Genomic DNA, 27,841 nt, shown 5'->3' with positions numbered 1-27,841 from the left:
CTAATCCGAATCCCCAGCGAATGTGGCCCCGCCCTTCCATGCAGTCCGTCCCAGCTCGCACAGCGCATGCGCGCAGGTCACAGGCCATAGGTGTCAGAGTGGTCATGTGATCGCGTAATGCGCGACCCGGGATTCGTCTACCATGCTGTCTCCTTGGGTGCTGCGAGCAGCGTGGGGGTGTCATGTCTGCCGGCTGAGCGCCTTGTCCAGGGCCACAGGATCCCGCCGGGTTGCTGTAATAACTCCCCGCTCCTCGTTCAATGAGCGATCCCGGCCGGTGCCAGGGGCCCGCACCCTGTTTGTGGGGTCTCCATGCAGCAAGGGGAAGCATAGCGGCTACTCCGGGGGCTGGGATGACAGAGACCCCATTAACTGGCAGACTGAGGAGGAGGAATGGGAGGACAGTGAGGGTATCGAGGACCTCATGATCCCACACTCCACCTCCCTTATTCATGAGACCCAGCATGTTTTTATTGTACACCCGGACGTGAAGTGGGGACCAAAAAAGCAGTATACAACCACTGGTAATGGCCATGATCCTCATAACCATAGAGCAGGTGTACATCACACCGGGTGACACAAACTACACTGATACCCTAATCTGGAATTCACAGGGGTCAAGGTGTTACCCTTGATAATGTGAATAGTCCTGATCTGTGCTCTCTGATGATATGTTTGTGTTAGCTATGCTATAGCTTAATAACGGCTGTTTGCGGAATAAAAACTGCCCACATTAATTGTATAGTCCTAAATAGGAAAGTTTGCCTTCTCATTACAAGCCAAAAAAAAAAAAAAGATTTTGAAGAGTACATTTTTGTTTTTAGTGTCTTAAGAAAATATTTTTGACTGCAGAATTTAACATTATAACATTTTAGTTAGGATAGCAAGGGTAAGAATTGGGCATTTATAGCAATGGTACCTGACAGACACAAAATATTAAAGTTCATCTCAGCATTCTGAATTTAGAAAATTGGCAGTAAATGGAATTGTATTTTCACAAGTGCTGGAGAGCTGTCTGTTGTCTATATGGTTGTCATAGCTACCAAAGTATCCTCGCATTGCATTTTAACCTTGCCAAGTAGGATTGTAAAAGTGCTGCACAGCAGTATTCAGAACTAATGTACTGCAGGATAGTTTAACCCCTTCAGGACGGAGTCAATAGTGCACGTTCTGATCAAAACAAAAACTAGAATTTGCGCTATATGTCTGTTCACCTGTAGTTCTCCTCTTTCATATTATATGCACCCACACTTATTATATATCATTTTGTTCAGGAGAAACAGGGCTTTAATTTATCATTAACTATTCATATATGGAACATAATATATTATGAATAAAATGTAAAAAAACTGTGAAAGCCTTATATGTGACTCTCTAACTTTCCAAAACACCATAAAACCTGTACATGGGGGGTACTGTTATTCTCGGGAATAAATGTGAAAGTACTTTTCTGGCTCTTTGTAAATTGCAGAGGCGCAGTTTGATCCTGCTGGTCTAAATTTTGCTTCTAATTTCGGATGGTTCATTTAGTTTGTGCAATTTTAGTGGATTAGATTAAAGGGACACTATAGTCACCTGAACAATTTTAGCTTAATGAAGCAGTTTTGGTGTATAGAATACTAAAGAAAAGTCCCAAATGGTAGGATTATATGGAGGGAGAAAAAGAGAAGTTCAACCCCCCGATAATCACTAACATAGGGTGTGCCCACATGGAGAAATGAGTAACTCAAATCCCATAGTATCAAATAAATAAAAATAAATACAAATAAAATTCTTTGTTAGACAAAAACTGTAGAAAAATTACTGTTAGTATACGTATTCAGGGATAGTGCTGCCTGGTCACCATACCGGACGTATTTAGGCAGGAGTTTTGTCTCGGTCTAGTAGTCTATTTTGCAGCTTACCCTTATCTCTTATTTATTTACTTTATTAGCCAGCTTGATTTTTTTTTAGGGAGTGTACAGCCCAATCTCCCTCCGTTTGGACCAAACATTAGTTAGATGGCTATTCAAGGTTTGGCAACTCTGTCTATCTTTCCTCTTTACTTTACTCTTTTCCTCTTTCCTCTTTAGTGTGTCTCATAGCAGTTTGCAACCCTGTATCTTTTATTTCGATACACTTAGCTATTTAACATTTGGACACTGTTATCAAGGTATATTATAGATTACTTCTCCTAGCTAAATTCAATGTACATTCTGCATGAACAGTATCCTCTAGGAAATTTGGATCCTTGATAGGGGATATCTACAATTATTTACTTTGGATATATTTCTACCTACTTTATTGATTACCTAATAACCTCTATTAGGAGGTCAATCCATTTTTGTTGGGCTGTTTTTCCCTTTATATCTGGGGTCCCTGTGACTGTTTTCTGGTCCTAGTTCCTTGAGGAAGGTATTCTGTCTCACCTTTGAACACTTGTTCTATATATTTATAAATCCTTTCCTCTATATTTATCTAGATTCCTATCCAGCTACATGGTCTACCCTTTCTAGATATCTATCATACTATATACCTTAGACCTCACCTTTAGGACCTCAGTCTATCCAGACACTGTGTGTATAATATACTTTTATACACTTGTTTTTTCACTTATTTGGGTTCTATCTTATTGGGTGTTTTTCTACAGTTTTTGTCTAACAAATAATTTTATTTATATTTATTTCTATTTTTATTTTTATTTGATACCATGGGATTTGAGTTACTCATCCCTCCATGTGGGCACACCCTATGTTAGTGATTATCGAGGGTTTGAACTTCTCTTTTTCTCCCTCCATATAATCCTACCATTTGGGACTTTTCTTTAGTATTCATAGCTCTGGGTTTATGCCCTATCTCTGTTGCTCACTTAGTCCTCAGCCTGACATCAGGGTCAGTCTCTCTCACCCTGTTTTTCTCTTTATCTACTTTGGTGTATAGAACATGCCCCTGCAGCCTCACTGCTCAATCCTCTGCCATGTAGGAGTTAAATCCCTTTGTTTATGAACCCTAGTCACACCTACCTGCATGTGACTTGCACAGCCTTCCATAAACACTTCCTGTAAAGAGGCATTCTTTATTGCAAGTTCTGTTTAATTAAGATTTTCTTATCCCCTGCTATGTTAATAGCTCGCTAGACCCTGCAAGAGCCTCCTGTATGTGATTAAAGTTCAATTTAGAGATTGAGATACAATTATTTAAGGTAAATTACATCTGTTTGAAAGTGAAACCATTTTTTTTTTTCAATGCAGGCGCTGTCAATCATAGCCAGGGGAGGTGTGGCTAGGGCTGCATACACAGAAACAAAGTGATTTAACTCCTAAATGACAGTGAAATAGCAGGGGAATGATCTATACACTAAAACTGCTTTATTTAGCTAAAGATATTTAGGTGACTATAGTGTTCCTTTAACCCCTTAACCCTTTAAGACCGGAGGGCGTACTATTACATCCTTTTTAAAGCGGCTCTAAACGCCGCAGGGCGTAATAGTACGTCCTCCGGTTTTTTGTTACTTACCCGGTCGCCGGCGATCCCACGCCAGCGATCGCGGTTGGGGGGACCTCCAGGGAGCCCCCCGCGGCACCTCCGTCCTCTTCAGCCCCCCCGGGCCATGTGAGAGTGAGGTCCTTGCGAGGACCTCACAATCACATGGCCGGTATAGCTGGCTGCAGCAATGCCAGCAGGGGGACTAACTGTAATGACAGTTAGTCCCCCTGCTGGCTGGAAATCAATTAAAATAAATAAAATCAGTGTAAAAAAATATATATATATACTTAGATCATATATATATATATATATATATATATATATATATATATATATATATATATATATATATATATATATGATCTAAGTATATATATATACACATATACATAATTATTTTAAATATTTTTATTTATATATAGGTATATATATATATATATATATATATATAGTGATATATACGTATATATTTATGTATAAAGATATATATATTATTTTGTTCTACGTGTATTTTGATATAAATATATATATATTAATATCACAATACAGTTAGAACGAAATAAAACACTATAAATCTATATATTTTTTAATAATTTATTTTTTATTTTATTTTTTTACGTATTTACATATTTTTTATATTATATATAAATATATATAACAATAATTATATATATATTATATATTTAATCAGTATCAGTCTACGTGTAATTTGATATTAATATATATATATATATATATATATATATATATATATATATATATATTAATATTAAAATACACCTAGACAGTGTATGTGTGTGTATGTGTATGTATATATATAAGAAGACGGAGGTGCCGCGGGGGGCTCCCTGGGAGTCCCCCCAACTGTGATCTCCGGCGTGGGGTCGCCGGCGACCGGGTAAGTAAAAAAAACAAAAAACGGAGGGCGTACAATTACGGCCGGCGGCGTTTAGAGCCGCTTAAAAAAGGACGTAATTGTACACCTTCCGGTCTTAAGGGGTTAAAGGAACACTTAAGTGTCAGGAATACCAACATGCATTTCTGACACTGTAGTCCTGATGTGGCATTTTGGGTGACTGGCCCTGATCCGATTACTCACTTTTGCTCCTATGTCACACTGGTCTTGCCAGGGCTGGTCTTGCCTCCCTTGTGAAGATCATCAATCTTAATGATCTCAGCCAATCCAATGGTTTCCAATAGCAAAGTATTCAGAAGCTAATCAGTATCTCCTCACAGAAATGCATTGAGTCAATGTATATCTATGGGGAACGTTCATTGTATCTGGGCAGCGTTTATATTGAGCCTGCAGGGACAGGCTATAGACACCAGAACCACTACATTTACTTGTAGTTGTTCTGGTGACTGTAGTGTGCCTTTAAATGGTTGATAACATATTTTTTTATATGTTTCTCCCATATGCTTTTCTTTTTATAATATAGCACCCAACTACCCAGTATTTGTTACACAGTACAGCAAAACCTGTATAACCTATGTACTGCACCTGCATAACATATCCACCTTTAAACGGTAACTTACACTTCCCAGGATTTTGTATATGTTTGGTTATTCCTATATATAACAAATAAGTATGTCTGGTGTGAAAAAAATCAAAAAAGGGGTACTAAAGGGTTTAGGGGCATTAAGGGCTATAAGTGCCCCCCAAGTCCTTCACTTACCTTTAGTGAGATGGGCTTTCCAAGTGTTCTTCAATAGCTTCATTAGAGCGGCGACCGGTCCAAGATGGCCGCCGCATTTCTCGCCGCTCAGCAGAGATTGCGGCATCTAGGTATTCTTTATCTATGGTTGGAAGCATATTATGCCTCCATAAACTCGGATGTCCCTCTGGTGGCATTCTGAGTAACTGCAACTGGAGGTGTTCCTCGCTTTTCTCAGAAAATACAGTGTTTACATGAGAGGCTGCAGGGAGCTATAGTTCTCACCTGAACAACCTCATTAAGCTGAAGTTGTTCAGGTGACTATAGTGTCCCTTTAAAAGCAGGGCAACAGAGAATTAAAAAGGTTCATACAAGTAATTGGTGATTTTCCTTGTCTTATGGTGTAATTTCCAGGTAAATGACCATTCCCTTTCATTATCTTGGGCTTTAATAAATTTTTTCAATGTAGCACAAACTGTTTAAATCCTTTTCAGAGAATGTTGACACAGGTCACACAATTACAGTTAGTTTCATTGGTTTATTTAACATATTTTTGTAAGAGTTGATAGCAGAATTTATTACCTGGTATTTGTTTTTCTTCCTTTAGCTGACCTACAGATGGCTGAAGCTGCTGCTCTGGTACACAGTCTTCCAAACTGGACACTAGTGGATAAATTGATCTTGTCTACAAAATCCCCTGATGGCAAACTAATATTTGGCAAAGGCAACTTCAAAGTTCTTACAGGTAATATTCAGTAGAAGGCAGACAGCTAACCTTTCCTTTATATATTTTTTTTCATTCAGTTGTTTGCACATCTGCGTTATTCTTTGGCTCTCCAATGAAGAGTGGAAAAACATACAACTATCTTAATCAAGTCAAACATGTTTGAGTTTCAGAAACTGTACCTGCAGTGTAACCACAGAAAATGTAGTGTTTACATTTATCCCTAAGAACGTCATTATTAATGATCTAAATCCAGTGCTTCTGAGGATACAAGTATATGCTCCTTCATATTCTGTTGAAGGAGCTTGCATTTATCAGTCTAAAGCATACAGATGGCTTTGGTCAACAGATGTATCCCACACACACACTACTCCAAGCATGCTCGCGATTTGGTTCTGGGTGTGAAATGGCTAATATATGTATTTTTTTAAAATATTTTTTTTACAAATCTGTCTTGTCTGCACAAGACTGAAAATAATTATTTAAAAAATCTATTTTGACACCAGCCCACATTTAACCATAGTATCCAAAAGCTGCCACTAGCAAGGCAATTTATAAGGTGAGAAGCGCAATATCAATGCAGTTTGAAAATACCATTGAATCAGTCTCTTTAGCCTTCATTATTCTTTTCCAGACCAAGGCAGACTTTAATAAAGGAATATTTATTATAAACAAAAACAAGCAGAGGGCATACATTAAAAATAGATGACAAAGTATTCACACCAACAACAGTTAACCCCTTCAGGACCGGACTGTTTTTGCAATGTTTGTACGTTAAGGACCAGAGCTATTTTAACACTTTTGTGGTGTTTGTGTTTAGCTGTAATTTTCTGCTCTCTCATTTACTGTTCCGGTACAAATTATATATTGGGGTTTTTTCAGGACAAAAAGGGCTTTCTTTACATACTACTATTTTTATCATGTCATATAATTTAATTTAAAAAAAATAAAATAAAATATGGTGAAAAATTAAAAAGAAACACGTTTTTTGACGTCTACTTAAAAAAATCTTTTACTGATCTACAAAATCGAATGAAACAAACTGCTAAATAGATTAAAAATGTTGTCCTGAGTTTAAAAACCACCCAATGTTTACGTGTTTTTTTGCTTTTATTTGCAAGTTATAGGGCTATAAGTACAAGTAGGAAATTATTTCATAAATCTCCAAAAAACACCCCACATGTATATATTTTTCTTAAACTTGATAACCCAGGGTATTCATCTAAGAATATTTTGATACTTTCTATGCAGCCATTTTACCACAAACCTTTGCCAAACCTTGCATAGGTAGTTTATTTTTTTATTTTTTTCACATACATTGCAATTCAGGTATAAATTCACAGATTCTGTTAGGTGTCACTACCAAACAACACCCCAATATGTGTTCAGCAACATCTCCCGAGTACAGGGATACCCCCCATGTATAGGTGGTGTTGGGTTGTTTGGGAGCTAAAAGGCCACATTTTGCAGGTGCGCATATCAGTTTCCCAGCTTGGAATTTTGACATGTAGTCAACCTGCATGCATGTCCTATTGGGGACATTTTTAAAGCCGGCCAATGTATTTTAACCCCCTTCAAATATATTTTTGAAAAGTAGACACCCTAGGGTATTTCACATGGTGGTATTTTAACACTTTCCATGCACTAATTCTACCACCAGGCTTTGTCAAACATTGAGGTAGTACATTTTATTCTGCTTTTTTCACACACATTGTACTTTAGGCATGAATTAACAGATCCTGTTATGTGTCACTGCCAAACAACACCAAAATATGTGTTCAGCAAGATCTCCTGGGTACAGTGATACCACTCATGCATATGCCTGTCGGGTTCTTTGGGGGCTAAAAGGCCACGTTTGGCAGGTGCGCTTACCAGTTTCCCAACTTGGAATTTTGACATGTAATTAACCTGCGCCCATGTCCCATTTGAGCCAATGTATTTTACCCCATCAAACCATATATTTTTGAAAAGTAGACAACCCAGGGTATTTTAAATGGTGGTATTTTAACAATTTTCATGCACTGAATTCTACCACCAGCCTTTGTCAAACTTTTGGGTAGTAATCTTTTTTTGGTTTCATTGTCACACACATTGTACTTTAGGCATGAATTAACAGATCCTGTTATGTGTCGCTGCCAAACAACACCCCAATATGTTCAGCAACATCTCCCGAGTACAGTGATACCCCCCATGTATAGGGTTGCTGGGTTGTTTGGGGGCCAAAAGGCAACAATCAGAACTTGTACATGTCAGTTTTTCAACTTGATATATAGGTATGCTTGGTCTATCTTCAGTTTGACATATTTTTGCACCCCCCAGTTAATGTTACCATCATGAAAGTATATATAGTATATATTTTTATAAAGTAGACATCAAAGGTTATAGAAGATGGGGTGTTTTGACTTCTTTCCCCCAACCATTTTGCCCCCCCCCCCCCCAAAAACAGAGAAAGTTTAGTGGTAATTTTTAAATTCAGTTTTTTATGCACACGTCATCTGGTTTTGGTTATGTGTTACTGCCAGAAAACTTGTTAGACCAAATGTGCAGGTAGCAAATGTACATTTAGCAGCAATATTTAAACTGACTCCTGCAAATAGAATCTAACTGTAGATTTGGGGGAAGGAAACTGACTAACAAAAAATGGCTGCTTTCCAAAGAAACAAAAAATAAAATTAAAATGTTGTTCTGTGTGGTACAGCTTGAAACATGTTCCTACACACAGTCCTGGTTTCGAAGGGCAATCAGGACAGTGAAAACGGGTGTCTGTCCTTTTCCCGTTTTTAAAACAGACCCGGCAACATTTCTGGCTTTTGGTTTTTCTAGCAGTTGGCGGTAACTTAAAAATAAGATGTCTGGACTCCGCTTGCACCGTTGTTGGAACTTGTCCATCTCCATAAATTGTTAAAGAAATTATTTTCAACTGAAATTGGAGAAAGGTGGTTTTCTCTGGATAATAATTTTTTTTTTTTTTTAAAGCAAAAATGAATTGTGGGTTGCTATTTGCATCAGATAGCCACCTTTTTATACCATGCTTTGGTTTTTCGTAAAATAAGATATGGCTGCATCAGCTGATCAGCCAAATCAACACCCCCCATGTACTTATTATACGCCCTGATGCAAACCGGTTGGACTCTACTCTGCCTCGGACAGAGACGTCTGACATGCGTTCGTCATGGATGGTGGTTAGCATGTTGACATCCTTCCTGTCCCTAAATTTTAGTGCAAGCACTTCAGCTTTGCGAAGTGCTTTACATTCGCCTTTTTTAATTTTGCCTCTGAGAGATCGTGGAAAGTCTTTGGAATCTTTTCTGGCAGTGCCGCAGGCCAGTGTCTGTAAACCATAAAGTGTTTTAAACAGACGGACACTACTATAAAAATTTTATACCTTTACCTTTATTAAACAAGGGGTTTAGTAGGTCCCATACAAGTTTCCCCACTTGTCCCCAGGGAGTCAGGACAGCTAGGAGGGTCCAGTTGACCATCTTTCCCCTCATATACACGAAAGGCAAACATGTATCCACTTTGCTCTCGCAGTTTGTACAGTTTTCTGCCATACCTAGAGCGCTTTGAGGGGATGTATTGTCTGAACCCTAATCTCCCTTTGTATTTCATTAGCGATTCATCTATGGATAGATTTTGTTGGGGGGTATAAACATCCGAAAATTTGTTCTGAAAATGGTCTAGCAGTGGGCGTATTTTATGAAGCCTATCGTATTGGGGGTTATCTCTAGGGTGACAGAGGGTATTGTCACTGAAATTTAAAAATCTCAGCAGTAACTCGTATCTGGCTCTAGGCATGGTTTGGGAGAATACTGGACTCGACATTATTGGGTTGGTGCTCCAGTATGAGCGAATCGATGGCTTCTTTATAATCCCCATGAGCATTGTAAGAGCCCAGAATTTTTAGGCTCTGGGACATCTGTGGGATGCCAGTCATGTTCCCTGACTGTATAGCTACCTGGATTGTTATCAATAAATTGGGTAGCATACAAGTTAGTCTGGGAAGCAATCTCCTCCCAGATGGTATCCCCTAAAAATAGTTCTACATACTGCATTGGGGAGAAGCCATCCACATTAACATTAATGCCTGCAATGGCACTAAAAGGGGGGACGTTGGGCTCGGCTAACTGTGGAGGTACCCAGTCCTCCTCCACATTTGGCGTAGCAGGGGAAGCACAGCTTCTTTCTTCAGCCGGCTCACACACAGATGACATGTCGTCTTGACTAGACGTGTCCGAAAACTGACCTGGGTCAAAATCTGACGCAGTGTCAGTGGCGTCAGAGTCTGACACCAAGAAGGCATATGCCTCCTGCAAGTTATACATACGCTGCATTTTTTTTTTTTTTTTAATTCTTTATTTTTCTTGTGCATAGATTGACAACAAGCGTGTAGAGCCACAACAGCTTCTACAAGCATTTCCATAACATTTCACAGTGTGGCAGTGAATACGGCACATTTTTATATTATATGAAGATAGCAAGCTTTTAAACATCGTTTTTGTGATAAAACACGTTAGGTTAGACATGCATAAAACAGATCTAGTTATAGGATGTATATAGTCGATTAACTGCGCGTTTTTAAGTATAATTGTCGCTTAGCAATTATGAAGTATAAAAAAAAAAAAAGGAAGAAATGAAAATAATAAATAAAAATACATAAATAAACAAATCAAGCCATTTACGTTCGTGTTAAACTGAAGTTTGAGACAATAGTAGTGTGAACGCATTAGCTTAATGTGTATGCATATTACTATTTATCATATATAAGCTCACTGTTTTTTATTGTGAGATATGCAAGTCTCGTGCTGAGCTTATTAAGAAACAAAACAACAACAAAAAAAAAACCAAAACATAAAATACGCTAGATGTACGCATGGTATAGACTGAAGCTTAAAACCTATTAATAACAGCGTGGATAATGAAGGCCTGAGACTCAATTATGTAAAATGGCTTACATGTCTGGCATTGATCCTTAAAGATTTGGCTAGCCACTTATACTCATACTGCCCTGCCAAGGCTTGGGTAACTAAAACTAGCATGGCTAAGTTTAAAAAAAAAGGATAAACGAAGAGAGAAAACATGAGTTGGTACATACAACCAGGTGAGTATAAAGGTGATATGCACATCATAAATTATGCTGTTTCACCGTATTAGTTAAGTCCCATAAGTGTTGCAGACAGTATGCCTAGTACGGCCATGGGTGTCGCAGCCAAGCAGCAGGCATGGGGTGTGGGCCCAGAAGCCTGTTCAAGTCGTGTAGGACCCGTTCCTGCCCTCCTCGGCATCCCCGCCAGGGTCCCACTCCCCGGACCAGGTACTTGCACAGGTAAGTAGGCGCTGCCACACACAAAGAGGCTGTCCCTTAACCAGATCTTGAGTGCACCTGTCGTGAGTCTCGTGCCCGCAGTGGAGAGGGTAACAGGCCACTGGAGCAGATGGGTTGCGTTGTGGCATAGTGTGTTCGGATGGCCGGTTTTGGAGCAGTCCGCTACACATGAGAGGGCCATTGTGGTGAGGTGTAGACTTATTGTGCCTGTTCCACCGTGACGGTTGTCCCGCGTTTCTTGGTGTGTATCTGGGTAGACGGTGCTGATGACCGGTCCGGTGCTCTCGTGGTACTGCACCGTGAATTGCGTGCATGTAGATAGGCCTCTGTGCTCTAGATTTCTTTCTCGGGTTGCGGTGAGGAGTGCGGGTGTTGGCAGGCTGAGCTTGTTTTGGTGGATGAGGCCTGTTGCGTTGCCTCCGCTTTCCCTCCAGCCTCCCTGTGGCTTGCTTGAGGTCCGCCTGGCCTAGATTCTTGTCTGTTCGTATTTTGCTTTTGGTTAGTGCTGCAGTGGCACCCTGTACGTCGCTCTGTAAGGTTATTTCTCGGTATTTGACCCAGAATGCATCAAAGGCCTTGGCAATACCGTCTTCCCAGGTGGCCCACAGCTTGGGGGTTTGGAGTGAGATGAGCCTCGGTTCGGTGGCCATCTTGGCTCCCTCCATGTCGGAGTCCGGCTCTGCTGGGCCCCTCTGGCTAGGATGGGGTGAGTATGTCTGCGCCTTATGGGGGACCGGGATGACCCCCGCCGGTCCATAGGGGGGAGGGTGGGAGTGATTGTGGCCTCCATGGTCGGCCTGAGTGCAAGGAGAGCGGCCGTCTCCCCCCGCCTTGGCCTCCCATAGGCCGCATGTTTGCACCATCGTGTAGTTGCTGACCGCTGGCGGACTTACTTCATGCACCGCGTCCCCGGGCTATGTACGAGTGCCCAGTAGGTGAGTGGAGCCGTGTGCAGTTAGTTTTGGGTGGTTAATCAACGATTTGCTGGTTTTGGGCCCGGAGCTCGGGCAGCATGCGACCGTCCGCTCCAGCAGTCAGGCTCCGCCCCCCATACGCTGCATGTTTTACACACGACTAAAACAAATTACGAACACACACATTGTTTTTAATACTTTTTAATATAAACTATCACGATCTCTGTCTCTCTCGCCTCACAAAACGCTACAGAGGAGAGAAGGGCAGAGATCACTGTCAAAGCGAGTGTTTGTAACACCCACTTTGACAGCAGCCAATTGTGAGCGATCGCGGATCACTCACACGCTGCAATTGGCTGTTACTATCTGCCTGGGATGTCTGGCAGATAGTTACAGAGTTATACCGGCGGGAGCAATCTTTGATCGCTTCCCGCAGTCCGTTTTTCGCTATGACGGTTCAGGACCGTCAGCGGTCCAAACGCACATTTTACCGCTAACGGTCCTGAACCATCAGCGGTCCTAAAGGGGTTAAAAGTTAAAAAAGCGGTGAGATTTAAAATATAACCTTTATTTGATATTTAATTAAAAAGGGCAATATCTTCCCAAAGCAAAAAACACCATTGGTTATTTTCATTTAATGTATAACTGATCATTAAGGGATCTCAAATTTCCAACTGATCACTGGTAGATAATTATTGTATTAGATTACTTAAAAAAATTAGTCTACCACGAATCACCAAAGAATCAATAGTTGTTCTAATGCATGGTTAATTTAACCAAAAAGAAAATGATGATTTAAAATCCCCATTCCAATATGCCTAGTTGGTTTTAATTACGAACAATAAAATCACAAGTTAATAATATAATAAATGTCATTCTAATTACTTTAATATAAAGAACAGGAGTTTATATCACATAATCAGTTTGCCTGTTTTACTACATAAAAAAGTGAATAATAACCTCTCTGTGTTTTTTTCATTACTGTAGTAGGAATAGTAAAGAGCAGTAATTCCAGATATACGAGTATCTAGTAGGAATTAATAGGACACTATAGTCACCCAGACCACTTCACTGCAATAGTCTGGGTGCAGTGTACCAGCCACGCTTAGTCCTGCAATGTAAATCATTGCAGTTTATAGAAATTGCAATAATTACCTTACAGGACTAAGACCGCCTCTAGTGTCTGTCAATATAACTTTGTATTCCTTACACTCTATAATCCTTTTAAATACTAACTATATATTTTATTCACTCATTGTAACAGATAAGTATCAATATTAAGAATAGTAGGTAATTGGTATATAATGTTGCAAAATTTGATTGCCACGGCATACAAACGTCCACTAGATGTCACTATTCCCCTAGTGTTAAATAGGACTGAAACTATTTCTAATTGATTCAATGTTTTCTTATGGGGAGGGCCTAATGCGCTCGCAATGCACGCCGCGCATTAGACATTGGAGGAGGTGGAGCTCCAACCCAGCTCCGATGGATATCAGCACTGGAATCTGGCAAGTGCGGGACTGGCAGCGATGGAGGGGGGAGGCAGAGGGAACTATAGTGTTAAGAATACAGCTTAATAGAATAACGCTATAGTATCCCTTTTAAAGATATATTTGTGTAACAACAGCAGGGCAATGTAGAGCTTACAGTGAGACAGCTGGTGTGGTATGTTATTGGCTTTCGTGGTCATTTTACACACTGTTGTGCCACTTCTGTATCCTCCTAATATGTTTGATGGTAAGCAAGATATTGATATTAATAATTTATTCCAGATAATAGTTGGTTTGTATATCCGTGTTAATTTGATCAGATGTCACATTACTCCTTCATGTGCTATAATTAAATGAACACTTGGGGTTGTCGAAACTTCTATCCACTTAGATGTGTTTACATAATACCAGTGTATGTGACGTCCTTCAGATGAATGTTTTGTGCTGTTGAGATATGTCAAGTGATTTTGTTACAGCTCTGTATAGACCTCATTAATTTTCATCCAGTCATTTTTTTTAAACTTTTTTTTTTATTTTTTTTTTACAGAGATTATCCAAGGACTGCCTCAGATTACTGCAGTTTTTATAAACGTTGAAAGACTTTCTCCTTTGACAGAGGTAAAACTTATAGCCGACAAACACAACACAAATAGTTTTAAGTATATTGATAATTGTATACAAAGTATTTGCATGTGAGAATGAGTTTACTTCTGTTGAGCAGGGCCGGACTGGCCCACCGGGATACCGGGAAATTTCCTGGTGGACCGGCATAGTAGCGGGAAAGTGCGCACTGGGCCGCACGGCGGAATTACAGGGTGACTGGCAGGAGGGGATGCGCTCCCCTCCTGCCGGTCACAGTATGTAGCGTGGCCGAGCAGCCAGACTGCGGTAGAGGAGCTCCTGTTCCCCTACCTGGTCTGTCAGGAAGTGCTCACAGAGTGCACATGACTGCTTCCTGTCAGACCGGGTACAGTGAGCAAGAGCTCCTCCACTATGGCCTGCCTGCTCGGCCACACTACAGAAAAGTACAGGGAGAGCTGTGAAGGGGGGGGGGGGGACTAATGGGACACAGGGAGAGCTGGGGAGGGGAACTAATGGGACACGGAGAGCTGGGGGGTGGACTAATGGGACACAGGAAGAGCTGGGAGGAGGTATAGGGACACATGGAGGGCTGGGAAGGGGGTATAGGGACATATGGAGGGCTCGGGGAGAACTAATGGGACACAGGGAGAGCTGGGAAGGGGAACTAATGGGACACGGAGAGCTGGGGGGTGGACTAATGGGACACAGGAAGAGCTGGGAGGGAGTATAGGGACACATGGAGAGCTGGGAAGGGGGTATAGGGACATATGGAGGGCTCGGGGAGAACTAATGGGACACAGGGAGAGCTGGGGGGGAACTAATGGGACACAGGGAGAGCTGGGGGTGGACTAATGGGACACAGGAAGAGCTGGGAGGGAGTATAGGGACACATGTAGGACTGGGAAGGGGGTATAGGGACATATGGAGGGCTCGGGGAGAACTAATGGGAAACATGGAGAGCTGGGAGGAGGGTATATGGACACATGAAGGGCTGGAAGGGGGCTGATGGGACACATGAGGCCTGGGAGGGATGACTAGTGGGACACATGGGGGCTGGGAGTGGGCCTATTGGGACACATGGGGGCTGGGAGTGATGGCTAGTGGGACACATGGGGGCTAGGAGTGATGGCTAGTGGGACACATGGGGGCTAGGAGTGATGGCTAGTGGGACACATTGGGGCTGGGAGTGATGGCTAGTGGGACACATGGAGGGCTGGGAGGGGGCCTATTGGGACACATGGAGGGCTGGGAGGGGGCCTATTGGGACACATGGAGGGCTGGGAGGGGGCCTATTGGGACACATGGAGGGCTGGGAGGGGGCCTATTGGGACACATGGAGGGCTGGGAGGGGGCCTATTGGGACACATGGAGGGCTGGGAGGGGGCCTATTGGGACACATGGAGGGCTGGGAGGGGGCCTATTGGGACACATGGAGGGCTGGGAGGGGGCCTATTGGGACACATGGAGGGCTGGGAGGGGGCCTATTGGGACACATGGAGGGCTGGGAGGGGGCCTATTGGGACACATGGAGGGCTGGGAGGGGGCCTATTGGGACACATGGAGGGCTGGGAGGGGGCCTATTGGGACACATGGAGGGCTGGGAGGGGGCCTATTGGGACACATGGAGGGCTGGGAGGGGGCCTATTGGGACACATGGAGGGCTGGGAGGGGGCCTATTGGGACACATGGAGGGCTGGGAGGGGGCCTATTGGGACACATGGAGGGCTGGGAGGGGGCCTATTGGGACACATGGAGGGCTGGGAGGGGGCCTATTGGGACACACGGAGGGCTGGGAGGGGGGGCTAGTGGGACACACAGGGGGGCTAGTGGGACACACAGGGGGGCTAGTGGGACACACAGGGGGGCTAGTGGGACACACAGGGGGGCTAGTGGGACACACAGGGGGGCTAGTGGGACACACAGGGGGGCTAGTGGGACACACAGGGGGGCTAGTGGGACACACAGGGGGGCTAGTGGGACACACAGGGGGGCTAGTGGGACACACAGGGGGGCTAGTGGGACACACAGGGGGGCTAGTGGGACACACAGGGGGGCTAGTGGGACACACAGGGGGGCTAGTGGGACACACAGGGGGGCTAGTGGGACACACAGGGGGGCTAGTGGGACACACAGGGGGGCTAGTGGGACACACAGGGGGGCTAGTGGGACACACAGGGGGGCTAGTGGGACACATGGGAGGGCTTATGAGACACATACAGGGCTAGGAGGGGGCATAGGAACACTTGGAGGGTGCTATAGGAACACTTGGAGGGTGCTATAGGAACACTTGGAGGGTGCTATAGGAACACTTGGAGGGTGCTATAGGAACACATGGAGGGCTGGGAGGGAGGAGGACTAGTGGGACACATGGAGGGCTGGGAGGGAGGACTAGTGGGACACATGGAGGGCTGGGAGGGAGGACTAGTGGGACACATGGAGGGCTGGGAGGGAGGACTAGTGGGACACATGGAGGGCTGGGAGGGAGGACTAGTGGGACACATGGAGGGCTGGGAGGGAGGACTAGTGGGACACATGGAGGGCTGGGAGGGAGGACTAGTGGGACACATGGAGGGCTGGGACGGAGGGCTAATGGGACACATGGAGGGCTGGGACGGAGGGCTAATGGGACACATGGAGGGCTGGGAGGGAGGGCTAATGGGGCACACGGAGGGCTGGGAGGGAGGGCTAATGGGACACACAGGGGTGCTACTGAGACACATGGGAGGGCTTATGGGACACATGGAGGGCTAGGAGGGGTATAGGGACACATGGAGGGCTAGGAGGGGTATAGGGACTCATGGAGGGCTGGGAGGGGGCATAGGAACACTTGGAGGGTGCTATAGGAACACATGGAGGGCTGGGATGGAGGACTAGTGGGACACATGGAGGGCTGGGAGGGAGGGAGGGCGGGCTAGTGGGACAAATGGACAGCTGGGGGGGCTCTATGGATGGATGGAGGGAGTGCTAATAGGACTCATGGAGGGCTGGGGGCTAATGGGACACATGGAAGATTGGAGAGGGTGGAATTAAACACATGGAGGTGTGAGGAGAGAAAGAGACAGAGGGGTTAGGAAAGGGGAACAGGAGACACACAGAGAGAGCTGAGGAAGACAAACAAGAGACACACAGATGGGCTGGGAAAGGGGAGAATGAGACACACAGAGGAGCTGTGGGGAAAGATACACATGGAAGTGCTGGGGCCTGGAAAATAGACTCACAGAAGGGCTGTGGAAAGGGAGAAAGATACAATGGGGCTAAGAGACACATGCAAGGGGCTTTGGGGAGTGAAGTGCAGCATTTTGCCACACATACGCAATAGACCCCCCAATGCTTTCATATGGGAATTGAATTAGCATTGATTGAAATTTATCCAGTTGTAAGCCAAAGTGAAGAGTACACTCTTACTACTTCAAAAAAAACAAAAAAACAAGATAACATCATTTTTTTTACTGCTGTGCAATAGCATACATTCACAATTTCAGTCCAAATGACCAAACTTTTCTTAATATATCAAGAAAATGGACTGAAACATTGATTATATGTAAATGCACGTCTGCTTACAATAAATCCGCTCTTTTGTTTATTTTGAATCCCTATGAGTGCTTTCTTTCACGTTTCAGTGATAGTTTTCAGTTTTAACGTTTGGTTTTTTTTCCTCGCTTTAATATCTGCACACTATGCTGGCGTGATGCATTATGGGGCTGGTATAGAATTATTTTTCTAGGGCTGCTTTTTATTCCCAGTCCGACCCTGCTGTTGAGGACATAGAATCAGACTTTGATTGTCTGATGTTTTGATCATGTCCTATCTTCAGAGAAAAGGCAGTGTTTACACTATAGGGTCAGGAATACATGTTTATGTTTCTGACCCTATAGTTTTCCTTAAATCAAATCAATTTAAATCACTAGTTGCTAAGACTTAATTTGAATCTTGGTTTTCCATGATTTTTCCTGGAAACAGATTTTATTTATAAAATCTGATTTAATAAAAACACCTTTATTATTGATTCATTTTTTTAACTCACCTTGTTATGAGTGCTGTCAGCATACTTCAAATAATGTTCTGCTAATTGTTACAATTTTATAATACAAGATATTTTTTAATACATTTTCTTCTGTTTTTGCCTCTTTTGTCTAAAACCGGAAGTTAATGGTTTTTATTATGCATGCATAAAACAATGACTGACAGAGACCACATTTATAAATGTAATTGCAAATTAAACAAAACATGGGCAGCAAATAATAGTAAAGGAATATTAAAAGTTTGGTTTGTTTTTGGGTTGTTTTCCCTGTTGCAGAAAGAATTGGAAGCAGCCTGGGGAGTGAAGGTGTTAGACAGATATAAAGTTGTTCTTAACATTTTCCGTTACAATGCCCGGACAAGAGAGGCCAAGCTGCAGATCGCTCTGGCTGAACTTCCACTGCTAAGGTAACAGTTAATATAATTAAACCAGAGTTGTGCTAAAAGTTTTATCTGCACGAACACCAGAGTTATTAACAAAATATCATGGCTGTTATTAGAGAGAACACACTTTTGACAATAAGAGTAAATAAAAATAAAAAGTTAGTGTATTTAAGGATTGTTTTTGCTGTATGAGATGCATATTGTTAGAGACGGTCCTGGAGTGTCTGAGGCCGTGGATGGTTCTTTCTTCACTGGGGAGAAATGTAGCAATTTTGTTAAACCTATAAACATAATTTCTCAGCATTAAAATTAGCTTTGTAAGCTTCTTAATTTTACAAGCCTTCAATAAGACATTGATGTAAATTAGTAAAAGCTTCAGACATTCTTATCACCATATATTAATTTGATTTAGATTTTTCTTCGGTTCATTTTGTTAGAGAAACACTCCAGACACATCACACCTTCAAACTAAGTTGCTATGGTCCCATGAGCTCCCTGTAACGCCAAATTGTTGCGGCAGCATTCCCACACACTAAGGGGAATGCCGCCGATCTCCTACCTGTAAGGTCTTCGGCCGCTGGGTCCGTTCATACCCGGCGGGCACGTCTCGGTCCGGTGGCATTCCCATGTGGTGATGGGAATGCTGCCAATAGCTCACCCATGGTGGTGCCTCCTCCTCTCTCAGCAGCCGGGTCTGTAATCATTAAAGACGCCGCCCGCTGCAACTGTGAAATTCTTAAGGGTTTCCTGTTTAACCCGTAAAGGGCCAGACCATTAATTATCATATTGGTGTTTTACACGCACACCCATGATCATGTTTCTCTACAGCCTATCAGGGAACATCTTAAGCTATTTAAAGCCTATTTTGTCCATTTCTCTGTGCCCTGTCGTGGTTTACATTTTTTTTTTTTTTTTATCCGAGAGCGCATTCCTTGTATTGATTCTAGTGTATTTGATCTTGGCTTCCCTTTTGACTATCCGATCTCTGTATTCCTTGAACTTTGGCTTGGCTCCTGACTATTGTGATTTCTCCATTCCTTGATCCGTGGCTTGTTTATCGTTTACGTTATTTCCACGTCTTGTCTTTTCCCTGTTTTGTGACTATTTACCTTTATACGTTAAATCCGTCCATTCTAAGGCCCGGTAATACGTATTAGGTATTTTCTTATCTACTTTAGTTCTGCGTGTTGGGCATCTCTAGTAATCCTGACACTCCCCAGATGATTTCTCACCTGAAGGTTGCCTCCAGCGTTGAATCTTCTATACCCCCAGTAGTACCCGGCTTTCAGATAGGGCAGAGTTCCACCACTCTCCGCTGACTGGTTAGGACGGTCAGCTGTCGCGCTAAGCCAATCAGTAGCTCCCCATTCATAAATTCATCTTGCCTTAGGTAAGAAAGCGCCTGTGGACCTCCTGCCACCATAATGTCATTTTGATTGTTATTGTGCTAAGAATGTTCCTTTGATTTATAAAAATAAACTATTAACATTTATATTTTTGCACGCTTTACATAATTTCATTGCATAAAACATGTCCACAGTGGTGTATATAGATTGATTCATTTTATGTTCATGGAAACTCGCCACACTTGGTTTAACCAAATTTCTTTTTCTTTTTGCAGGGCTTGTCTAAGAAATGAGACTGCTCACTTGGATCAACAAGGTGGTGGATCAAGATATATCATGGGTTCAGGTAATGGGAATATTGCTTTACTATTTCATATACTAAACCTGTGTAATGATTGGATGTCTGTAGGTAACATGTCGTGACTATATGCATGAAGTGATGTGTAAGAACAACGTATTGGCATACAAGAGGTAAATCTTTATGTAAGAACTAGAGAACAGTTTCAATCCATACTTTATGGTGACTTCTCACAAAGTGATACAGCATGATTCCACCCATGGCAGTGATCTGTCATATGATAGCAGATAATACGCTCATGGACAAGTTGATAGCTTTGGTTCCTGATGGTACACATTGGCATGGACCCTATGGATGGAATATTTCGGTTAACTTGCTGACAATATGGGAATTTGAAAAGTGATTTATCTGTGATCAGTCTTCATCTTTCTCCATCTTCTCATTTGTTAAAAATAGTATTGTAACTTTGGGATTATGATCTATTCTGTTACTGTGATTTGGACTTATAAAATGCCTTTGAAAAATATAAAGAAGGAAAAAAAAAAACATGGTCGCTGATCATTTAAGTCAGCTTGGCTGGAGAGTAAGATGTATTAGCTTGTGGATGTAAAGTTAAAACTAGCAAAGAGTGAGCTAGTGGTCAAAATCTGAAAGTGTTTTCACTAGAATACATTTCCCTAGGTGAAACCTTCCTAGAAGTCCAACAGAGGTTGTTGAAGGACAGAGAGAGGAGGATTGGAATTGCACTGGAGAAGCTAAGAAAAACTAGAAACCTGCTAAGAACTCAGCGTCGTCGCAGAGAGTTTCCCATCATCTCTGTAATGGGTTATACTAATTGTGGTGTGTATTACATACTCTAGACATTTCAATGAAAGTTGGTCTATGTAAGATCTTACATATAGTGTATAATGTATTAATTAGAATATCAGAGTATCTGCTCTAATGCAATGTGGAGATACTCAAAGGAACAGTTTAACGAAATGCATTATTTATTTATTTCTATTGCACTGTATCGAAAGGACCCTCCTTTTTCAACAAAAACTTACAAGTTATCCATTGCCAGGGTAGTCTCCTCTCTGCATCTCGATCTGCCCGATGAGAAAATAAATCCCAAAGATGTAAGGCCAATGCAGTGCCTCTCATAGAGAAGCATTACAGATATACAGCTCGTGGGCGGCAATAAACTTCTATTATATTCTTTAGTGCATTGGTAGTCAACCTGGTCCCTACCACTACGCGGTTTGGGATTTCAGGTGGGCGGTGGTGGGTTCTGCAAAAAATGTCCGGTGGGCCTCGATCTCGCCATGAACCAAGGCCGGCAGAGGAGATACTTTCATCTCCGCTGCTGGCAAATGCAGAGACAGCCTTGCTGGTGAGAAAAGATCTCCCTCTCTCGGGCTGGTGAGGAAATCAAAGATCTCCTTCACTGGGCCGCTGGCACTAAGTTCCAGCAGAGGGAGGGAAGTGCCTGGGAGGCTCTGTGATCCTCCCATGAGCAGGTTGGACGGAGCGCTGCCGCGGATTACCATGTCAACGCTCCAATTCAGCGGTGTACTCGCAGAAGGACAGGAGAGTCAGCCTGCAGCCTAAGGAGCTGCAGACTAAAGTGAACATGCCACCACTGGACCACAAGGGCTTGCAGCATTATGTCCCCCTGCCTCTGGTAAAAGCTAAGAAAAAGGGAGTGGGACACATTAAGATAGATTTTCACATCTCCCCCACCTACATACAGCATAGACCCTATACACACTGCGCCCCCTCGCGCACACTGCGCCCCCTCGCGCACACTGCGCCCCCTCGCGCACACTGCGCCCCCTCGCGCACACTGCGCCCCCTCGCGCACACTGCGCCCCCTCGCGCACACTGCGCCCCCTCGCGCACACACGGCCACCCTCACACTTACACAGCACCTCTTACGCGCGCGCACACACACTGAACCCTTTGCGCGCGCACACTGCACCTCTTACACATACACACACTGAACCCTTTGCGCGCGCACACTGCACCTCTTACACATACACACACTGAACCCTTTGCTCTCACACACACACACAGCACCTCACAGACACACATAGAAAACCAATAGAATAGAAAAGAGAAAATTTAAATAAAAAGTACATTTTTTTTTTTTTTTTTTTTTAAACCTTCCTTTCTAAAAAAAAAAAAAAAAAAAGGTAGAAAAATAAGTCGCACTTGCGCTATAAAATTTGTTACTGTGGCACAGGTGGGCGGTAAGGAAATTTTTTCCATCGACAAGGATGGAAAAAGTGGGCGGTTGGTATTAAAAGGTTGACTACCCCTGCTTTAGTGTATATCTTTAATATTGACTTATCAGACTTATGTTTAAAGGGACACTATAGTCACCAGAACAACTACATCTTATTGAATTTGTTCGGATGAGTAGAATCATTAGTGTTTACATTACAGCCTAGTGATAACTTCACTGGCCACTCCTCAGGTGGCTGTTAGAGATCCTTGCTGGGTTATGGCTCCCTAAAATGCATCTAAACATTCAGTATCTCCCCCCTCTGCATGCAGACACTGAACTTTCCTCATAGAGATTCATTGATCCAATTCCTCTCTATGAGGAGATGCTGATAGGCCAGGGCTGTGTTTGAATCATGCTGGCTCTGCCCCTGATCTGCATCTTTGTCAGTCTCGGCCAATCCTATGGGGCAGCATTGTGATTGGATCAGGCTACCACTTCTGATGATGTCAGCAGACTGCTTGTTTTTCTGAGACAAACAGCATGCAGAGTTACAGCTTCAGGCTTAACAGTAAGATTTTGCTATATTTATGGAGGCATGAAGGAGATAACTATTTATAATTGTGTTCAATTTGCAGGGAAAACCACTTTAATTAAAGCTTTGACAGGAAATGTAGACCTCCAACCCCGTGACCAGCTCTTTGCCACGCTTGATGTTACAACCCACGGTGGCTTACTTCCCTGCCGTATGCCTGTTATTTATGTTGACACCATTGGATTTCTCTCACAGCTCCCACATGATCTCATTGAGTCTTTCTCTGCCACACTGGAAGATGTAGCATATTCGGTAATAAACATGAAATGTGTGCTGTAATGCCAAATTTGAGAAAAGTTTCTGACTTTCTAAAAATGAGACATATCTTTTCATCTGAGTTTAAAGATTTAAAAAAGTATTTTTTCCGTCATGAATTTAATCTTTTCAGCAGAAACTTTTCAGTATATACTGTATTTTTGGGTCCTTTTTTAATACTAATATTTCTTAAGGACAGTCTATAGCTGTATGAGATTTGATTTTATTTACTTTTTTTTCCCCCCATCACCTATAGGAAATACCAGAAAGTAAATTTCATAATATATTAAATACTATGCGCATAATGAAGTTATCAAAATGTAAACAAAGGGTATAGTATATTTTACTAATGCACATTTCCTCTACCAGGATTTATTAGTCCACGTGAGAGATATTAGCCATCCAGAAGCTGACAATCAGAAGGCCAGTGTCTTGACGGTTCTGGACAAGCTGAAAGTTCCTCAACTGCTTCTTGACACAATGATTGAGGTTCATAACAAAATTGACCTATTGGAAAAGTAAGTAATATCTTCTCAATAAACTGTAGTTTAAAGGAACGCTGTAGCTTAAGGAATACAAACCAATATTTTGATGCTATTGTGTCCCAGTGTTTCTTTTGATTCAGCCCCCACTACCTTTTCAGCGGTGAGCTTCTTCTGTACTGCTGCCCGCTCCACCTTCCAAAACGTCATGCAGCAAGCGTTCCTCTCTCTTTGCTTCTCCAATCCAATGCTTCTTGTAGAAGAATATTGGATGAGGTGCGTGAGCAGTCAAATGCTTTCCAAAGAAAAGGATTGAATTCAATGCCTTCCTATGAGCAGCATTAAATCACTCTGAAAGCGCCTCTAGTGGCTATCTGGAGGTGTGTTTAAGGAACACTATAGTCACCAGAACAACTACAGCTTAATGTAGTTCTGGTGAGTATAGTATGTCGCTGCAGGCATTTTCATGTAAATACTGCCTTGGGACACCTCCAGTTGCCGTCACTCAGACGGCCACTTCAGGTGCGTTCTGGGTTAGTGCTGGAAAATGTGCAGCACCGAAGTTCAGCATCTCCACACTCTTCATGGAGGTGCTGAACTTTCCCTATAGAGATGCATCGAGTCAATGCATCTTTATGAGGAGATGCTGAATGGCCAGCGTTGCATTAGCCTCCCATTGCTTTCCAATAGGAAAGCATTGTGTTGGTTGAGATTGTCAATTCGATGATCTCAGCCAAGGAGGTGGATTGGTGGTGGGCACTGGAATAAAGGTGAGTACGTGAATAATCGTGCTTGGCAAAGCATGTAGACAAGCTATAAGTGTCTGCTTGCGGGGCAGATCAGTATGTTTATGAATTCCTACATGGTTTAGGTGCACTTTATTGTGGATGAATACATTTTTTTTTTTAACCCATTCAGTTCTTTAAAGGATCACTATAGGGTCAGGAACACAAACATGTATTTCTGACCCTATGGTGTTAAAACCACCATCTAGCCTCCCTGGGCCCGTCATGCCTCCATAAATATATTACAAATCTTACTGTATTCGAACCTGAAGCTGCTGGCTCTGCCACTGTCTGCCTCAGAAAAACAAGCAGTCTGCTGACATCATCAGAAGTGGTAGCCTGATCCAATCACAATGCTTCCCCATAGGATTGGAGCATCTTGATCTGCGTTCCTGGTGAAGTTAATTATACCTAAAAGGATACTTCAACTAGCTAATTTTTTTTTTTTTTTTTTTTTACTCCTAAATAACTGTATATAACAAGGTTCATTATGTATGTTTCTATGTTTTGTTTCCCTGTAGTCACGAGGCTGATAAAGCTGTAGTTCCTGTATCTGCTCTATATGGCTTTGGTTTGGAGGATTTGAAGAGGAAAATAGAAGCTGTAGTGTTAGAAAGCACTGGACGAATTCTTCTGAATATAAAAGTTGACCTAGAGAGTCCACAGTTGAGGTGAGATCCTGCAAAATGTAGTTTTCGGCAGCAGGGACAGGTTATAGGTTTGCGTTTTATTGGAAATAAGAGAAGGTATGATTAAGAATGACACGTAAAAATACAGGAAAATATCAGTGTTCATTCAATCCCCAGTGATAACGTGTATGGATATAAAGCACAAATAATGCAACCATATTACTAGTAGACACTGGGATATTAATGGATGCCTAAAACAGAATAATAAAACAACATAGTGTGAACTGTTTAAAAACAGAAAATCTAATGATAGGACTACCACTCACGTGGCCCAGAGCCGTACCAGGCTCTGTATCTCAGGCTTAGGGGTGCCAATACTGGCTACAGGATCCACTTGATCACAGTAGAAGACTGGACATTAGATGCTTGGTAAAATAATTACTTTATTCCAGGATACATAAAAATATATAAAACATAAGGGTACTTTTGGTTCAGGTGGCTATGTAACCTACTAGTCAAGTCACACTTTCAACCGAAAAACAGTAACCCACAATTTAGTAAATATAAAGTAAAATAGCAGACTTGTTTCGGCTCAAATTGCCTTCTTCCAGTGCCGATAGTCTTGTTTGACTATTGCTTTTATATCCATTCTTACCTTTATTCCATATATTGCTAAAATACTTATCATTTCTTTTTGTTACATTTATTGCCCCTAATGGACAAAAATAATATGTGCATATAGGAACACAATATTTATATTTGCAAGTCGTTTTAGAGAACGGACAACCAAAAGGAGAAATGTGGGCTGTCCTTCATGTAGTTCCTACCTCTAAGGACGTCGTAAAGATGTTGCGTTCTAGACGTTAACGCTGCGTCTCACTATGCGTTGCTATGATGACGCATGCGGAATTGACGTCAGGAACCTGGAAATACCATCACGGAAGTTCACTAATCGGGAGATTGGACACAGATGCAAGTAAAAAGAATGGATATAAAGGGAACAATCAAACGAGACTATCTGCACTGGAAGAAGGCGATTTGAGCCGAAACGCGTCTATTTTACTTTATATTTACTTGTTGGTGACTGTTTTTCGGTTGAAAGTGTGACTTGACTAGTAGGTTACATAGCCACCTGAACTAAAAGTACCCTTAAGTTTTATATATTTTTATGTATCCTGGAATAAAGTAATTATTTTATCAAGCATCTGATGTCCGGTCTTCTACTGTGATTAAGTGGATCCTGAAGCCAGTATTGGCATTCTGAGCCTGCGATACAGAGCCTGGTACGGCTCTGGGCCATGTGAGTGGTAGTCCTATCATTAGATTTTCTGTTTTTAAACAGTTTACACTGTTGTTTTAGGCATCCATTGATATACCAGTGTCTACTAGTGATATGGTTGTATTATTTGTGCTTTATATCCATACACGTTATCACTGGGGACTGTATGTACACGGATATAAAACAAGTGCTTCCCCAACACACAAAGTGACACACAAAAATACAGGAAAATATCAGTTACGTTACCTATATTTGTGGGTCTCCGTCTCATATATTTATGTGAAGCGCCTAAACACACTCTTCTTGTAAATGATTAAGAATGACCTGAGGATGTTCTTCATTGTGCTCCTTAGTATTCAAGGAGAGTTTAGGTGATAGAAGAATGATTAGTGGTGTAGCATTCAAGAAGAGATGGCACAGAAGCAGTTGTATATGTGTAATAATGGAAATTACAAATCATTCATAATCCTTTTCCCCCTCTCCTTTTCAGTTGGCTACATAAAGAGGCATCAGTGCAAGCAATGAAAGTATTTGCAGAAAGTGGGACAGCTAGTGTGCGAGTTATTATAACGAAGGCTGCATATGGAAGATATATCAAGTTGTTCTGCAAATTAAGTTGATTGCATGTAATGCAAGGATTTATATCTGCTGGGATGAAAGCCAAAAGATTATGTCCTCTTGTAGGACCATTGAAAGATGTTTCCTGCTGAGACTTAACCCCTTTTATATACAAAGGGACTAAATAATCACTGCTTTGCAAAGCATGTAGACAAGCGAAGTGTCTACTTGCGGGGCAGATCAGTATGTTTATGAATTCCTACATGGTTTAGGTGCACTTTATTGTGGATGAATAAAATAAATTGAACCCATTTGGTTCTTTAAAATGCAATAAGAATGAGGATTTGTTTTTGGAATTCATCATTCTCAAATATAAAAGTGTTTACAAAATTCTTGACTAGCTCTTCTCTATCAGATTTCATCACAGATCAATTGATGTACAAATACATATGTTTATGTGTGGATATGGCATAATAGTGTACGTTGATTTAGGGTGTATCAGTAAGTGGTACCCTTTAACATTTACAGCAAGCATGTCAAACACGCGGCCCACAATGAATATCTTTGCGGGCCGGCAACCGCGAGTTTGACATGCTTACTAAGTCAGAGTAGGTACCTGTTCTCCCCACATTGCAGGTGCCTACTCTGCTACAATTTACCGACTGGGGGGGGAAAGGTCGCTGACGGGGCAGCGAGGGAGCTCAGTCTGTTCTTCCTGCTCCTCACTGCTCCGCGCGCGCCCTCTGTAGTGATGCCACAATATGACATCATAAGACTAAACTGCGCGCGAGGTAGCAGTGAGGAGCAGGAATAGAGACCTCCCGAAATAAAATCCCCAATGGACC

At 42.3% G+C, this 27,841-nt stretch overlaps 1 protein-coding gene across 1 annotated transcript; it reads left to right on the top strand.

Moving 5' to 3' along the window:
* Window positions 1-82: 82 nt before the first annotated feature.
* Window positions 83-27,381, top strand: GTPBP6 (GTP binding protein 6 (putative)). Its single transcript, XM_063459418.1, has 10 exons — window positions 83-524; window positions 5,728-5,865; window positions 14,125-14,195; window positions 18,457-18,587; window positions 20,185-20,255; window positions 20,889-21,047; window positions 23,052-23,260; window positions 23,633-23,781; window positions 25,052-25,201; window positions 26,929-27,381. The coding sequence occupies exons 1-10, from the start codon at window positions 143-145 to the stop codon at window positions 27,056-27,058; spliced, it is 1,590 nt and encodes a 529-aa protein (XP_063315488.1). The 5' UTR covers window positions 83-142; the 3' UTR covers window positions 27,059-27,381.
* Window positions 27,382-27,841: the final 460 nt, after the last annotated feature.

The sequence above is a fragment of the Pelobates fuscus genome, chromosome 1, assembly GCF_036172605.1.
Source record: "Pelobates fuscus isolate aPelFus1 chromosome 1, aPelFus1.pri, whole genome shotgun sequence".
NCBI classification, from domain to species: domain Eukaryota; kingdom Metazoa; phylum Chordata; class Amphibia; order Anura; family Pelobatidae; genus Pelobates; species Pelobates fuscus.
This window is presented reverse-complemented; position numbering and strand designations above follow the sequence as displayed.